Source organism: Pristiophorus japonicus, chromosome 5 (assembly GCF_044704955.1).
Source record: "Pristiophorus japonicus isolate sPriJap1 chromosome 5, sPriJap1.hap1, whole genome shotgun sequence".
Taxonomy (NCBI): Eukaryota; Metazoa; Chordata; class Chondrichthyes; family Pristiophoridae; genus Pristiophorus; species Pristiophorus japonicus.
Genome location: NC_091981.1, coordinates 294,534,697 through 294,551,622, shown reverse-complemented (window position 1 = coordinate 294,551,622; position 16,926 = coordinate 294,534,697). Strand labels below are relative to the sequence as shown.

General features: G+C 48.5%; 1 protein-coding gene across 20 annotated transcripts in view; it reads left to right on the top strand.

The window, feature by feature from the left end:
* LOC139264761 (uncharacterized) overlaps window positions 1–16,926 on the top strand; it is a 460,034-nt gene that overhangs the window by 175,633 nt on the left and 267,475 nt on the right. For 19 of the 20 annotated variants that reach the window (XM_070881860.1, XM_070881862.1, XM_070881861.1 and 16 more), the window contains one exon: window positions 10,260–10,328. In XM_070881860.1, the coding sequence (XP_070737961.1) occupies window positions 10,260–10,328 (69 nt within the window). Of the gene's footprint in view, window positions 1–9,649; window positions 9,789–10,259; window positions 10,329–16,926 lie in introns of those variants that run through there. The other variant, XM_070881863.1, reaches the window with a different exon arrangement.

Sequence of the window (16,926 nt, the reverse complement as noted above, 5' to 3'; positions counted from 1 at the left end):
TTAACCACCAGAAGGCCCATCCCCTGGAGTCCCAAGTAATCCCACAATCCCTTGGGAGCACCTGTACATAAGGAGGGCTCACAGGCTGAAGAGGCACTCTGGTGACCTATAACAAAGGACTACGGTCACACATTACTTTGAGCTTGTAGTATCTGGTCAGATTCTTTATTCAAGATATAACAACTGGCGACGACCAACCTCACCGCAACAATGCAAAGAACTGTGGGCATCCTGAAGAAATTTTCGGAGGGAGATGACTGGGAAACCTTCGTGGAGCGACTCGACCAATACTTCATGGCCAACGAGCTGGAAGGAGAAGTGAACGCTGCCAAACGAAGGCCGATCCTCCTCACTGTTTGCAGGGCACCAATGTATGACCTCATGAAAAATCTGCTCGCTCCAGCAAAACTCACAGAGAAGTCGTACGATGATTTGTGCACACTGGTCCGGGAGCATCTAAACCCGAAGGAAAGCGTCCTGATGGCGAGGTACCGGTTCTACATGTACAAGAGGTCTGAAGATCAGGAAGTGGCGAGCTACGTCGCCGAGCTAAGACGCCTTGCAGGACATTGTGAATTTGAAGGACACTTGGAGCACATGCTCAGGGACTTCTTTGTACTTGGCATTGGCCATGAAGTAATACTTCGCAAACGTTTGACTATAGAGACCCCGACCATAGCGATAGCCGAGGCGTTCATCGGCACCAGTGACAATACCAAACAAATCTCTCAGCACACTAGTGCTGCTGCAAGTACTGTGAACAAAGAAATGTTGTTTTCGAATCGTAACGTACAGGGCAGGCCTCACATGCCTGCAGCTGCATGTCCACAGATGTCTCAGAGTCCACGATCAAGAGTGGTGAATGCAAGGCCATTAACACCTTGTTGGCGCTGCGGAGATGATCATCGTTTCCATTCATGCCGTTTCAAAGGATACGTTTGCAAGGGCTGTGGCACAATGGGGCACCTCCAACGTATGTGCAGGCGAAGCTGCAAACCCTGCTAATCCTGCAAACCTCCATGTTGTGGAGGAGGACAGATCCACGGTGGATCACGACGAACCAGAGCCTGAGACTGAGGAGGCAGAGGTATATGGGGTGCACACATTTACCACAAAGTGTCCCCCGATAATGCTGAAGGTTGAAATAAATGGACTCCTGGTGTCAATGGAGCTGGACACGGGCGCGAGCCAGTCCTTAATGAGCAAAAAGACTTTCGATAAATTGTGGTGCAGCAAGACCTCAAGGTCAATCTTGACTCCCATTAGTAGTAAACTGAGAACGTACACAAAGGAACTGATTCCCGTAATCGGCAGTGCTACCGTAAAGATCTCCTACGATGGAGCAGTGCACAATTTACCACTCTGGGTGGTACCGGGCGATGGCCCCACGCTGTTCGGCAGGAGCTGGCTGGGAAAGATAGGCTGGAACTGGGATGACACTTCATGTGCCCAGGTCCTAAACATGTTCCCCTCGATGTTCAAACCGAGCATTGCTAAATTCCAAGGAGCAAAAGTGCAGATCCACTTGATTCCGGGGGCGCGACCCATCCATCACAAGGAGAGAGCGGAACCATACATGATGAGAGAGAGGGTGGAGATCGAACTGGACCGGCTGCAACATGAGGGCATCATTTCGCCGATCGAATTCAATGAGTGGGCCAGTCTGATTGTTCCAGTCCTCAAGGAAGACGGCACCATCAGAATCTGTGATGATTACAAAGTAACTATCAATCGTTTCTCACTGCAGGATCAATACCCACTACCAAAGACAGATGATCTATTTGCGACGCTGGCGGGAGGAAAAATGTTCACGAAGCTGGACTTGACCTCGGCCTACATGACGTAGGAGCTGGAGTAATCGTCGAAAGGCCTCACCTGCATCAACACGCACAAAGGTCTGTTCATTTACAACAGATGCCCGTTTGGGATTCGATCAGCCACGGCAATAATACAGAGGAACATGGAAAGCTTGTTGAAGTTGGTCCCGCGCACCGTGGTCTTCCAGGATGATATCTTAGTTACAGGTCGGGACACCGTCAAGCACCTGCAGAACCTGAAGGAGGTCCTTAGCCAGCTTAATCATGTGGAGCTCAGGTTAAAACGCTCGAAGTGCGTTTTCCTGGCACCTGAAGTGGAGTTCCTGCGGAGAAGAATCGCGGCGGACGGCATCAGGCCCACAGCTTCAAAGACGGAGGCAATCAAGAACGCACCGAAACCACAGAACGTGATGGAGTTGCGGTCGTTTCGAGGACTCCTGAACTACTTTGGTAACTTCTTACCGGGTCCTAGCACACTGTTTGAACCACTGCACGCTTTACTGCGTAAAGGAGATGAATGGGTATGGGGTAAAAGCCAAGAAAATGCCTTTGAGAAAGCTAGGAAACTGTTATGCTCAAACAAATTGCTTGTGTATGATCCATGTAAGCATTTGGTACTAGCATGTGATGCGTCGTCGTACGGTGTTGGGTGTGTATTACAACAAGCTAATGAATCTGGGAAATTGCAACCGGTTGCTTATGCATCCAGAAGTCTTTCTAAGGCTGAGAGGGCCTACAGCATGATCGAAAAAGAAGCGTTAGCGTGTGTCTATGGAGTAAAGAAAATGTATCAATATCTGTTTGGGCTCAAATTTGAATTGGAAACCGACCATAAGCCACTGATATCCCTCTTTTCTGAAAGTAAGCGGATAAATATGAATGCATCGGCCCGCATCCAGAGATGGGCACTCATGTTGTCCGCATACAACTACGCCACCCGTCATAGGCCAGGCACAGAAAACTGTGCCGATGCTCTCAGTAGGCTGCCATTGCCCACCACAGGGGTGGAGATGGCACAGCCCGCAGATTTAGTTATGGCAATGGAAGCATTCGAGAGTGAGCAATCACCTTTTATCGCCCGACAGATTAGAACCTGGACGAGCCAGGACTCTTTACTGTCCTTAGTAAAAAACTGTGTGCTCCACGGGAGTTGGTCTAGTGTCCCGTTAGAGATGCAGGAAGAAATAAAGCCGTACCAACTGCGCAGAGATGAAATGTCCATACAGACAGACTGCCTTCTATGGGGTAATCGGGTAGTGGTGCCAAAAAAGGGCAGGGACACTTTCATTAGTGACCTCCACAGTACCCACCCAGACATTGTAATGATGAAAGCGATAGCCAGATCCCAGATAAGCAATGCACCCAAGGAGGCACCACTAAGTTTATGGTCCTGGCCCTCCAAACCGTGATCCAGGGTCCATGTCGATTATGTAGGCCCATTCCTAGGAAAAATGTTCCTTGTGGTTGTAGATGCGTACTCCAAATGGATTGAATGTGAGATAATGTCGGCAAGCACGTCCGCTGCCACCGTTGAAAGCCTGCGGGCCATGTTTGCCACGCACGGCCTGTCTGATGTCCTTGTGAGTGACAATGGGCCATGCTTCACCAGTGCTGAGTTCAAGGAGTTCATGACCTGCAGTGGGATCAAACATGTCACATCTGCCCCGTTTAAACAAGCGTCCAATGGTCAGGCAGAGCGAGCAGCGCAAACAATCAAAGCAGAGCTTGAAGAAGGTAACTGAAGGCTCACTGAAGACTTGCCTATCCTGAGTCCAACTTAGTTACCGCACAAGACCCCACTCGCTCACTGGGGCTCTCCCCGGTGAACTGCTCATGAAAAGGGCACTCAAGACAAGGCTCTCATTAGTCCACCATGATCTACACGAACAGGTAGAGAGCAGGCGGCTTCAACAGAATACATATCATGATCATGCAAATGTGTCACGTGAAATTGAGATTAATGATCCTGTAGTTGTGTTGAACTATGGACAAGGTCCCAAGTGGCTTCCCGGCACTGTTGTGGCCAAAGAGGGGAGTAGGGTGTTTCTGGTCAAACTTTCAAATGGACTCATCTACAGGAAATACTTGGACCAAACCAAACTCAGACTCAAGGACTATCCAGAGCAACCCACATTACACCCTACCTTTTTCGACCCCCCAAACACACACACCAGTAGCAACCAACCCAGCGGTTGACCACGAAGCAGAACCCATCACCTGCAGCAACCCAGCAGGACTCACCACACCCATCAGCCTTGCAAGGCCAGCTGTGCAGCAGCCCAGCGAGGGCCCAACAAACGACTCACCAAAACCAGTATTTGCACCGAGACGATCAACCAGAGAAAGAAAGGCCCCCGATCGACTCACCTTGTAAATAGCTACACTATTGACTTTGTGGGGTTGTGTTGTTATATATGTCAACTTGTAAATACCTTGTTTAACCACCAGAAGGCCCATCCCCTGGAGTCCCAAGGGATCCCACAATCCCTTGGGAGCAACTGTACATAAGGAGGCCTCACAGGCTGGAGACCTGCAATAAAAGACTAAGGTCACACTTTACTTTGAGCTTACAGTATCTGGTCAGATTCTTTATTCAAGACATAACAGTAACTAACTGAGTTACACTGGCGCACAATCTTTGGGGAAACTTGTATTTCTTAATTTAGGCCCAAAAAAGCAGCGCGCCAAAAAAACGGCGCAAATAACTGGGGAAAATTGAGGTCATCATCCCTTCTCATAGCTGCAATTGTTTATTTAATCAATACTGCGACTCCCCATTCCTTTTTTACCTCCCTCTCTATCCTGTCTAAAAACCCTGTAACCAGGAATGTTGAGTTGTCATATCTGCCCTTCTTTCACCATGTCTCAGTAATAGTTATAATATCGTACTCCGAAGTGTCAATCTGTGCTCTCAGCTCATTTGCCTTATTTCCTATACTCCTTGCATTGAAGTATATACCATTTAGTGTTGCCAAACTCCATTGTTGTCTATTTTCCAGTCCTTGTTTCCTCTAGTCTTCCAAATTCACTTTCTACTTCTACATTTCTGCTGCCCAATTTCAGCTTTGCTTCTCTCCCCACTGAATCTATTCTCTGGTTCCCAACCCCCGCTAAGCTAGTTTAAATCCTCCCCAACAGCACTAGCAAAACCTCCTGTAAGGGTACTGGTCCCAGCGCTGTTGAGTGCAACTCGTCCGGCTTCTACAGGTCCCGCCTCCCCCAGAAATGGTCCCAATGCCTCAGGAATCTAAAGCCCTCCCGCGTGCACCAACTCTCCAGCCACGCATTCATCTTTGCTATCCTCCTATTTCTGTGCTCACTAGCACGTGGCACTGGCAGTAATCTGGAGATTACTACCTTTGAGGTCCTGCTTTTTAATCTCTCTCCTAGCTCCCTAAATTCTGCCTGCAGGACCGCATCCCTCTTTCTACCTATGTCATTGGTAACGATATGGACCACGACCTCTGGCAATTCTCCCTCTCCCCCCGGAATGTCTTGCAGCCGCTCAGTGATATCCTCGACCCTGGCATCAGGGAGGCAACATACCATCCTGGAGTCACATCTGCGGCCACAGAAACACCTGTCTGCTCCCCGACTATTGAATCCCCTACCACTATTGCTCTTCCATTGTTCTTCCTCTCCCCCTGTACAGCTGAGCCACCCATGGTGCTGTGGACTTGGCTCTGGCTGCACTCCCCAGAGGCACCATCGCCTTTACCAGTACTGGTTGGAGAGCGAGATGACTCAGGGGAATTCTGCACTACCTGCCTAATACTCCTCTTCTGTCTTGTGGTCACCCACTTCCCCTCTGTCTGCACACTCTTAAACTGTGAGGTGACCACCTCCTGAAACGTGCTATCCATGAAATTCTCCATCTCGATGCACCACAGTGATTCCAGCTGCCGCTCAAGCTCCGAAACGTGGAGCTCGCGTTGCTGCAGCTGGAGATACCTCCCGCACACATGGTCGCCTAGGCTGTGCGAAGCATCCAGGACTTCCCATATACCACAGGATGTGCATTCCACGGGACTGAGCTGCCCTGCCATGCCTCTAGTTAATAGACTTTCTTCTTCCTCTTCTCCGAATTCCCACTCTTTCTAAATTCCCTAATAAACCACTCTGTTTAAGTGCACTCCCTTTAAGACCGCCCTGTGCAGACCACGCTGCTCTGAAAAACTGTTGACTTTTATACTCTTAAGAGCTACACCCAATTTATAAGTCTTGACTCAGCTCCCCTATTCTCTGAGATTAACACCTATTCAAGACAAACACAGCTGACTGACAGTTAACCACCTCTAACAGGCAACTCCTGTTAAAGTTCTAGCTTTAAATCAAATGTTAAACTAGATTCCACTATGTACAGCTTCTATTTCCCCAATACTTACCAGAAATTTCCACTCTTTCCAAATTCCCAAATAAACCACTTCTGTGCCATAAATTTCGATGATTCTGTGACTCTATTCTATTCTCCCAGTTTCTCTGTCTCTGTCACATCTGTTCTGACGATGCCACCTTCGATACCAGTGCTTTTCCTTCCACCATAATTGACAGGGCCCTCGGCCGTGTTGGTCCCATTTCCCGCACTTCTCCTGTCACCCTTTCCCCTCCATTCCAGAACCACGATTTAGAAAAAACAATCGAGGCACTGGACAGGTTTTGTTATATATGTAAATACCTTGTTTAACCACCAGATGGCTCATCCCCTGGAGTTTCAAGGGATCCCACAATCCCTTGGGAGCACCTATACTTAAGGAGGCCTCACAGGCTGGAGAGAGACTCTGGAGATCTGCAATAAAAGACTAAGGTCACATTTTACTTTGAGCTCACAGTATCTGGTTTATTCATACATTACAGGATTCAGTAAAAATTTACAATGATAACCAGAACTGCGAGGTTGTATCTTTTCAGGAACGGTTGAACAGGCAGGGTCTCTTTTCTCTTGAAAAGAGAAAGCTGAGGAGTGACCTAATAGAGGTCTTTAAAATTAAATGTTTTGATAGATTATGTACAGAGAGAGTGTTTCCACTTGTGGGGAAGAGCAAAACTATAGGCCATCAATATAGGATAGTCATCAAGAAATCAAATAGAGAATTCAGAAGAAGCTTCCAGAGAGTGTTAAGAATGTGGAACTCGCTATCACAGGGAGTGGTTGAGGCAAATAGTGCAGATGTATTTAAGAGGAACATAGAAAATCATATGAGGGAGAAAGGAATAGACTGTTATGCCTGTTGAGTTACATGAGGAAGGATCGGAGGAGGCTCGAGTGGAGCATAAACACCAGTATTTGACTGGTTGGACAGACTGTTCTGTTTACGTGCTGTATAGTCTACGTAATTCTATGTAAAATATTCATGAGACTAATTGGATAGGTTTTTCAGAGAGCCAGTACAGGAGCGATGGACTCCTTCCATCCTGTAAAATTCTATGGCAGCTAAATTTGTAGTCCAAAACCGGGCACGATGAGATGCATGATTAAGCTGCGCCTGTTGCTTCCGATGTAGGCAGCACGCAATCTTTGTGCTGATTAACATAATTGCAGCCTGCGCTAACCATGCTGTAGAGTGGCTGCATGCCTCAGCAGGGGGCCCAATAGCATACCTCTCTCGCACTACTTAAAGCTAGCTTACATGCTTAAACTGAGCCTGCACCTCTTAAAGGAGAGGTGCATTCTGACTGGAGCAGGTAGTCATGGCTGAAGAGATTCTTGCCTGGAAAAAAGAGAGGAATGGCAAAACAGGGAAGAGCGCAGGCTCCGAGGTTTTCGGAAGCTGCAGTGGAGGCCTTGGTGGAGGAGAGGGAAAGGAGGAGAGATGTTGCGATTCCACAGGGGGTCCAGAGGCTTGGAAGGCAATGGGAGCAGATAGCTGTGGCGGCCAATGTCAGGAATCAAGCTCCGAGGACATGGATGCAGTGCCACAAGAAGTTCAATGTTAGATATAAATACAAAAGCAAAATTCTGTGGATGCTGGAATCTGGAATTAAAAACAGAAAATGATGGAAATTTCAGCAGGTCAGGCAGCATCTGTGGAGAGGAAGCAGAGTTAACGTTTCAGTTCGATGGCCCTTCGTCAGAACTAGAGAGTGTTCGAAAAGAACTGATTCTTATCATGCACTGAAAGGGGGAGGGGAAGAAAGAACAAAAGGGAAGCTCTGTGATAGGGTAGAAGACAAGAGAGATTAGAGAGACAAAAGGGATGATGGCCCAAATTCAAATGGTAATGCCAGGAGTTAGAAAAACATTAGGATAGGGTGTGAATGGCAGGATAATGACCAAACTGCCATTAGAGACCAGGAGAAAAAAGAAAGAAAAAAACAGGCTCTCAGGGGGGCAGGGAGGGGGGGTGGGGGTGCGGAAAGGGAACCAAAGATTGGCAGCGGTTACACTCTGAAATTTTCGAACTCGATGTTGGATTCAGAAGGCTGTAAAGTGCCTAACGAAAGATGAGTTGCTGTTCCTCGAGCTTACGTTGAGCTTCATTGGAACAGTGTAGGAGACTGAGGATGGAGAGGTCAGAGTGGGAATGCAGTGGAGAATTAAAGTGACAGGCGACTGGAAGCTCAGAGTTACCCTTGCGGACTGAACAGAGGTGCTTTGCAAAGCGGTCACCCAATCTACGCTTGGACTCCCCAATGTAGAGGAGACCACATCGTGAGCAGTGAATACAGTATACTAAATTGAAAGAAGTACAAATAAATGGCTGTTTCACCTAGAAGGAGTATTTGGGGCCCTGGATAGTGGGAAGGGAGGTGGTAAAAGGGCAGGTGTTGCATCTCCTGTGCTTGCACGGGAAGGTGCCGTGGGAAGGGGAGGGGGTGCTGGGGGTGACTGCGGAATGGACCAGGGTGTCGCGGACGGAGCGGTCCCTTCTGAATGCTGGGAGGGGAGGGGAAGATGTGATTGGTGGTGGGATCACGCTGGAGGTGGCATAAATGGCGGAGGATCTGTTGAACGTGGAGGCTGGTGGGGTGAAAGGTGAGGACAAGGGGAACCCTGTCGTGGTTCTGAGTGGAAGGGGTGAGAGCAGAGGTGCAGGAAATAGAACAGACACGATCGAGGGCCATGTTAACCACGGCGGAGGGGAATCCTCTGTTGAGGAAAAAGGAAGACATGTCAGAGGCACTAATGTGAAAGGTGGCGTCGTTCAATGTTAGGGCTGGAGCACTGAGCTCCAAAATAATAGCGCTGGCATCGAAGGCAGAAGGTGGCTATTCGACCCATCTCTTCCCTACTGGCTCTCTGAAAAACCTATTTAGTCCCATGAATATCTCTATCAATAGAAAAACCTATCCATTTCTCATAACATTGCAAAAATGTTTGTTAGGAGACATAGGGGCCGAAATTGTCCCTTTTTTAAAGAGCCGTTACATAATGGGTCGGTAAGCAGCTACCACTCAGTCGGGGGGCGGGGCGCAGGAGCCAACATTTTAGAAATTGCCCTGGTCCATTTTTTTAGCAGTGTATGCTATCGCCCGCCTGTGTTCCTGCCCCGTCAGCCGCACGCTGATCCATTTCTGGGAAATTGCCCCGCGGGAGCGGAGCGGCCGTCGGTCGGTGCCCCTGAGAACTTTCCCCGGGTGGGAAGCTGCCAGTGGCTGGACGGTGGGTCCGCTTCTAAAGGGGAGGGCGCACTGCTGCGGCCGTCATTTTACTTTAATTGTTGGCTGACTCCGAAGTCGGCCCGACAATGGTGGCCACGGTTTCGGCCGGGCCGACAGCAGGCAGTGTTTGGTGGACCAGTGGGTGCCACTAAAGTTTATGCAGAGCTCATAGCAGCCTTCCCGTTTAACTGAAGGGGTGGGACATTGTCACACGTCAGCGCGGCAATCATGAATCCTTCCGCCCTGCTCCCCACTGACTTCCGCACTGCCACAGCCCGATTTCACCGCCCGACAGAAGAAAAATCAAAAACAGGGCAAAATTACTCGAGACACTGCCCCAACGCTTGGGCCGGTAAATCAACAAAGGAAACGGTGAATGCGCCACGTTTTGATCGGAGGGCAATTTCAGCCCCACAGAGAGTAGAATTTTGTGTCTTAAAATATGGATGCACAGCTGGTGTGTGTGACGATGGTATGGTCTTTCATAGAATAATCAGACAAAGATTCCTCTATGTGTGGAGCAGGCTTGATAAGCCAAATTTCTCCAATAAGCCAAATAAAAACGCTCATATCTATTACCTGTATTATGAAAATGGAACAATGACAGACAGGAAAAGACCCACTGGTCCATCCCACATAACTGCAATACTTTGTCCATCACAATATATACACTCTCAACCTCACCTGGAAGCTATGTTATCTCCTGGGAGAGGTGATAACAGTTAGAAACCCATGGAGAATTAAGAATGGCTTTTCTCATCCATAAGTATCTTGTGATCTGCAAGATATCTATTAAGCCCCTAATCATCAATTTACTTAACTGTATTCTCTGGTTAATGACAGGTTTGGCAAATCTCTCATCTGCATCAAATACAAGTCGCAGCCCTATGACCAGATACGCGGGGACATGGGGTAAGTAACTAAGGGGAGTAAGTACACAAAGCGCTGTTTAGAATTGGAAGATATTTGGGCACTGTCATGTATTCAACCAGCATTGTAACCCATGTATAAACTGACAAGTTGTACACTGTGAGAACAATGACCACTAGGTGGTGAACTTTTGGGAGACACTGCTAACCTGGACCTTCAGGTATAAAAGGGGAAGCTCCACCCACCTTCATCACTTGAGTGCTATGGAATAAAGGACAGGTCACAGACTGACCTTCTCTCAAGCATGGGCCTCGTGTGCATTTATACTGTATAGTAAGGACGTATCAATGGCGACGAGAAACTGGGATTTAAACCACGCGAGCATGGCCACTAGCAGAACAGACGAGAGATACTGTGTTAAGGAATGGTTGGGACAGAGAATCAACATTGTTAAAGCAGCACGCAGTTCTCCAGGCAGACAAGGGCAATTGGGCATGCCCCAACACGTAGTCGAGCCCAGAGGTGGAGTTCGACAGAGACAATGGCAAGCTTAACGGCGATTCACACCATTGCAAGGGACAATGCGACCAGTAATGCGGCCATCAACACCTGTTAATAGCGCACTTAAGGACAGTCACAGAGGCAGTCGGAGACGATCAGCTGGCAAGGGACCTTTTGTTTCCAACAACAACTCATGTTGGAGGTGTGGAGGCACACACTCAGCCGGAGTTTGCAGAGATGAGCAAAATACCTGCAGAAATGAACGCTGGGGGAAATCGCTGGAAGCTGAAGTTCAGCGAGTTCATGTGGAGCATGTATACAGTTCATACACCAGGACACCACCGATAATGATGAAAGTGCTCCTCAATGGCATCCCAGTATCAATGGAGCTAGACACGGGGGCCAGCCAGTCCCTGATGAGTATCAAACAGTTCGAAAAGTTGTGGGCGTCCAAGGCCAGGAGGCCAAAATTATCGCCGATTGACGCACAGCTACGGACTCACACAAAGGAGATCATTCCGGTGCTAGGCAGCGCCACGGTAGTCGTGACCCACAAAGATTCGGAGAACAGGTTGCCACTCTGGGTTGGTCGGTCCCGCACTACTGGGGAGAAGTTGGCTTGCTGTCATGAACTGGAAATGGGGCGATGTCAATGCAATTTCCTCTGTGGAGCGAGTATCATACTCACAGATCCTGGACAAATTTGACTCACTGTTTCAACCCGGCATTGGCACTTTCATGGGGGCCAAGGTAGTGATTCACATAAATCTGGACGCTCGGCCAGTACACCACAAGGCCAGAGCGGTGCCGTACGTGATGTGGGAAAAGATAGAAGGTGAATTGGTCCGCCTGCTGAGGGAAGGCATCATCTCGCCAGTCGAATTCAGTGACTGGGTGAGCCCGATTGTGCCGATGCTCAAGGCGGATGGGTTGGTCAGGATATGTGGCGATTACAAGGCCACCATCAATCGGGTGTCACTCCAAGACCAGTACCTGCTACCAAGAGCAGAGGACCTCTTTGCGACGCTATCCGGTGGCAAACCTTTTTCAAAATTGGACCTGACCTCAGCTTACATGACCCAGGAGCTGGCGAGTGAGTCGAAGAAGCTGACCACCATCACGACACACAAGGGATTGTTTGAGTACAACAGATGTCCGTTTGGGATTCGCTCAGCCGCCGTGATCTTCCAACGAAATATGAAAAGCCTCCTCAAGTCGATTCCAGGGACGGTGGTTTTTCAAGACGACATCCTCATCACGGGTTGCGATACTGAAGAACACCTCCACAACCTGGAGGAGGTGCTACACAGACTGGACCGGGTAGGGCTGTGACTGAAAAATGCGAAGTGCGTCTTCCTAGCTCCAGAGGTAGAATTTCTGGGGATGAGGGTAGCAGCAGACGGGATCAGCCCGACTGCGTCCAAGATGGAAGCAATCCAGAGAGCACCCAGACCCCGTAACACAATGGAGCTGCGTTCGTTCCTGGGGCTCCTGAACTATTTTGATAACTTTCTTCCCAAATTGAGCACGCTGCTAGAGCCGCTACACGTGCTCCTTCGCAAAGGTCGCGAATGGGTCTGGGGGGACAGCCAGGAAAGGGCTTTTAATAAAGCACGCAATTTGTTATGTTCCAACAATCTGTTAACGCTATATGACCCATGTAAGAAACTTGTGTTAACGTGCAATGCGTCGTCCTATGGTGTCGGGTGTGTGTTGCAGCATGTCAATGCCAAGGGTCAGTTACAGCCGGTAGCTTATGCCTCCAGAAGTCTGTCCCAGGCAGAAAGGGGCTACAGGATGGTAGAAAAGGAGGCACTTGCATGTGTATATGTGGTAAAGAAAATGCACCAGTACCTGTTTGGCAGGAAATTTGAGCTGGAGACAGATCACAAACCGGGCACTGAAAACTGCGCCGATGCACTCAGCAGGCTCCCACTAGCCACCACTGAGAGGGCTCCCGAGCATGCTGCTGAGATGGTCATGGCTGTTGAAGCTTTCAGAAGCGAAGACTCACCCATGACAGCCCGTCAGATCAAAGTCTGGACAAATAGAGACCCACTATTGTCTTTAGTCAAGAAATGTGTCCTGAAATGGGACTGGGCAGCCACATACGGGGCATGCCCTGAGGAATTTAGACCATTTCATAGGCGCAGGGATGAACTCTCGATTCAGGCCGATTGCCTACTGTGGGGAAACCGCGTAGTCATGCCCCAGATGGGCAGAGAGGTGTTCATCAGAGAACTCCACAATGAGCACCCGGGCATTGTCATGATGAAGGCAATTGCCAAGTCACACGTTTGGTGGCCAGGAATAAATGCAGATCTGGAACTTTGTGTTCGCAGGTGCAACATGTGTGCCCAGCTAGGCAATGCGCCCAGGGAAGCCCCCCTTAGACCGTGGTCCTGGCCCGCCAAGCCTTGGTCACGCATCCATGTGGACTACGCAGGTCCTTTCATGGGAAAAATGTTTTTGGTTGTAGTAGACGCCTATTCCAAATGGATTGAGTGTGACATTTTAAATTCAAGCACATCCTCTGCCACGGTAGAAAGTCTACGGGCAATGTTCGCCGCCCACGGTCTACCGGATATCTTGGTCAGCGACAATGGCCCGTGCTTCACAAGCACTGAATTCCAGGACTTCATGGCAGGCAATGGAATTAACCATGTCGGAACGACACCGTTCAAGCCGGCCTCAAACGGCCAGGCAGAACGAGCAGTGCAGATAATCAAACAGGGGATGCTCAGAATCCAAGGGGGTTCCCTACAAAGCCGCTTATCACGCCTCCTGTTGGCCTACAGATCCCGACCACACTCGCTCACAGGGGTTCCACCTGCAGAGCTGTTAATGAAAAGGACGCTCAAAACCAGATTATCCCTTATACACCCCACCATGAAAGAAATTGTCGAGAGCAGCCGCCGGTCACAATGTGACTACCATGACAGGAATGCGAGGGCGCGATGTATTGATGTAAATGACCCTGTCTTGGTCTTCAGCTATGCTGCAGGGCCCAAATGGCTCGCAGGCACTGTGATGGCAAAAGAAGGGAATAGGATTCTGGTAGTTAAACTTACCAATGGACAAATCTGCCGCAAACATATGGATCAAACAAAAAGGAGGTTCAGCAACCCCATAGAAGAAGCAGAGGAAGAACACGATGTAGAGTTCACTCCATCACAGGTGACCGAACACCGGAACCAAAGGGAGGAGAGCCTAGTCACTATGGGCATTCCGGACTGGCCTGAGGCACCGCAAGCAGCAGACAATCAGGCCAGCGCCCAACAACCGGAGCCCCAACTCAGGCGCTCTACGAGAGAGCGTAAACCACCAGAGAGACTCAACCTGTGATCCCAATAAGACTTTGGGGGGAGGTGATGTCATGTATTCAACCAGCATTGTAACCCATGTGTAAACTGACAAGTTGTACACTGTGAGAACAATAACCACGAGGTGGTGAACCTTTGGGAGACACTCCTTAGCTGGACCTTCAGGTATAAAAGAGGAAGCTCCACCCACCTTCATCACTTGAGTGCTATGGAATAAAGGACAGGTCACAGACTGACCTTCTCTCAAGCATGGGCCTCGTGCGTGCGCATTTATACTGTATAGTAAGGACATATCAGGCAATGTGTTTTTGTCTTCACATTTCGAAAGAAAGGATTTGCCTTTGTATGTAGCACCTTTCATTATATCCTACAGTGCTTTGCAGCCAATGAAACTCTTTTGAAATGTAGTTACTATTATGAAGGGAAACTGGATAGTCAATTTTCGCACAGCAAGGTCTCACAAAGAACAGCGAGATAAATAACCAATTAAGCCATTTCAATGATGTTATCTGCGGGATAAATATTGGCCAGGACACCAGGGAGAACTCTCCTGCTTTTCTTTAACAATGCCATGATATTGTGACACTCACCTGAGACCTCAGTTTTCCATCTTATGCTAAAGATGGCACTTCTGATAGTGGAGCACTCCCTCAGTGCTGCACAGAAATGTCAGCTTGAGGTATTGGACTCATAGAAACGTAGAAACATAGAAAATAGGTGCAGGAGCAGGCCATTCAGCCCTTCTAGCCTGCACCGCCATTCAATGAGTTCATGGCTGAACATGAAACTTCATTACCCCCTTCCTGCTTTCTCGCCATACCCCTTGATCCCCCGAGTAGTAAGGACTTCATCTAACTCCCTTTTGAATATATTTAGTGAATTGGCCTCAACTACTTTCTGTGGTAGAGAATTCCACAGGTTCACCACTCTCTGGGTGAAGAAGTTTCTCCTCATCTCGTTCCTAAATGGCTTACCCCTTATCCTTAGACTGTGACCCCTGGTTCTGGACTTCCCTAACATTGGGAACATTCTTCCTGCATCCAACCTGTCCAAACCCGTCAGAATTTTAAACGTTTCTATGAGGTCCCCTCTCACTCTTCTGAACTCCAGTGAATACAAGCCCAGTTGAACCAGTCTTTCTTGATAGGTCAGTCTCACCATCCCGGGAATCAGTCTGGTGAATCTTCGCTGCACTCCCTCAATAGCAAGAACGTCCTTCCTCAAGTTAGGTGACCAAAACTGTACACAATACTCCAGGTGTGGCCTCACCAAGGCCCTATACAACTGTAGCAACACCTCCCTGCCCCTGTACTCAAATCCCCTCGCTATGAAGGCCAACATGCCATTTGCTTTCTTAACCGCCTGCTGTACCTGCATGCCAACCTTCAATGACTGATGTACCATGACACCCAGGTCTCGCTGCACCTTCCCCCTTTTCCTAATCTGTCACCATTCAGATAATAGTCTGTCTCCCTGTTTTTACCACCAAAGTGGATAACCTCACATTTATCCACATTATACTTCATCTGCCACGCATTTGCCCACTCACCTAACCTATCCAAGTCACTCTGCAGCCTCATAGCATCCTCCTTGCAGCTCACACTGCCACCCAACTTAGTGTTTTCCGCAAATTTGGAGATACTACATTTAATCCCCTCGTCTAAATCATTCATGTAAAATGTAAACAGCTGGGGCTCCAGCACAGAACCTTGCGGTACCCCACTAGTCACTGCCTGCCATTCTGAAAAGTACCCATTTACTCCTACTCTTTGCTTCCTGTCTGCCAACCAGTTCTCAATCCACGTCAGCACACTACCCCCAATCCCATGTGCTTTAACTTTGCACATTAATCTCCTGTGTGGGACCTTGTTGAAAGCCTTCTGAAAGTCCAAATATACCACATCAACTGGTTCTCCTTTGTCCACTTTACTGGAAACATCCTCAAAAAATTCCAGAAGATTTGTCAAGCATGATCTCCCTTTCACAAATCCATGCTGACTTGGACCTATCATGTCACCATTTTCGAAATGCGCTGCTATGACATCCTTAATAATTGATTCCATCATTTTACCCACTACTGAGGTCAGGCTGACCGGTCTATAATTCCCTGTTTTCTCTCTCCCTCCTTTTTTAAAAAGTGGGGTTACATTGGCTACCCTCCACTCCATAGGAACTGATCCAGAGTCAATGGAATGTTGGAAAATGACTGTCAATGCATCCGCTATTTCCAAGGCCACCTCCTTAAGTACTCTGGGATGCAGTCCATCAGGCCCTGGGGATTTATCGGCCTTCAATCCCATCAATTTCCCCAACACAATTTCCCGACTAATAAAGATTTCCCTCAGTTCCTCCTCCTTACTAGACCCTCTGACCCCTTTTATATCTGGAAGGTTGTTTGTGTCCTCCTCAGTGAATACCGAACCAAAGTACTTGTTCAATTGGTCTGCCATTTCTTTGTTCCCCGTTATGACTTCCCCTGATTCTGACTGCAGGGGACCTACATTTGTCTTTACTAACCTTTTTCTCTTTACATACCTATAGAAACTTTTGCAATCCGCCTTAATGTTCCCTGCAAGCTTCTTCTCGTACTCCATTTTCCCTGCCCTAATCAAACCCTTTGTCCTCCTCTGCTGAGTTCTAAATTTCTCCCAGTCCCCAGGTTCGCTGCTATTTCTGGCCAATTTGTATGCCACTTCCTTGGCTTTAATACTATCCCTGATTTCCCTAGATAGCCACGGTTGAGCCACCTTCCCTTTTTTATTTTTACGCCAGACAGGAATGTACAATTGTTATAATTCATCCATGCGGTCTCTAAA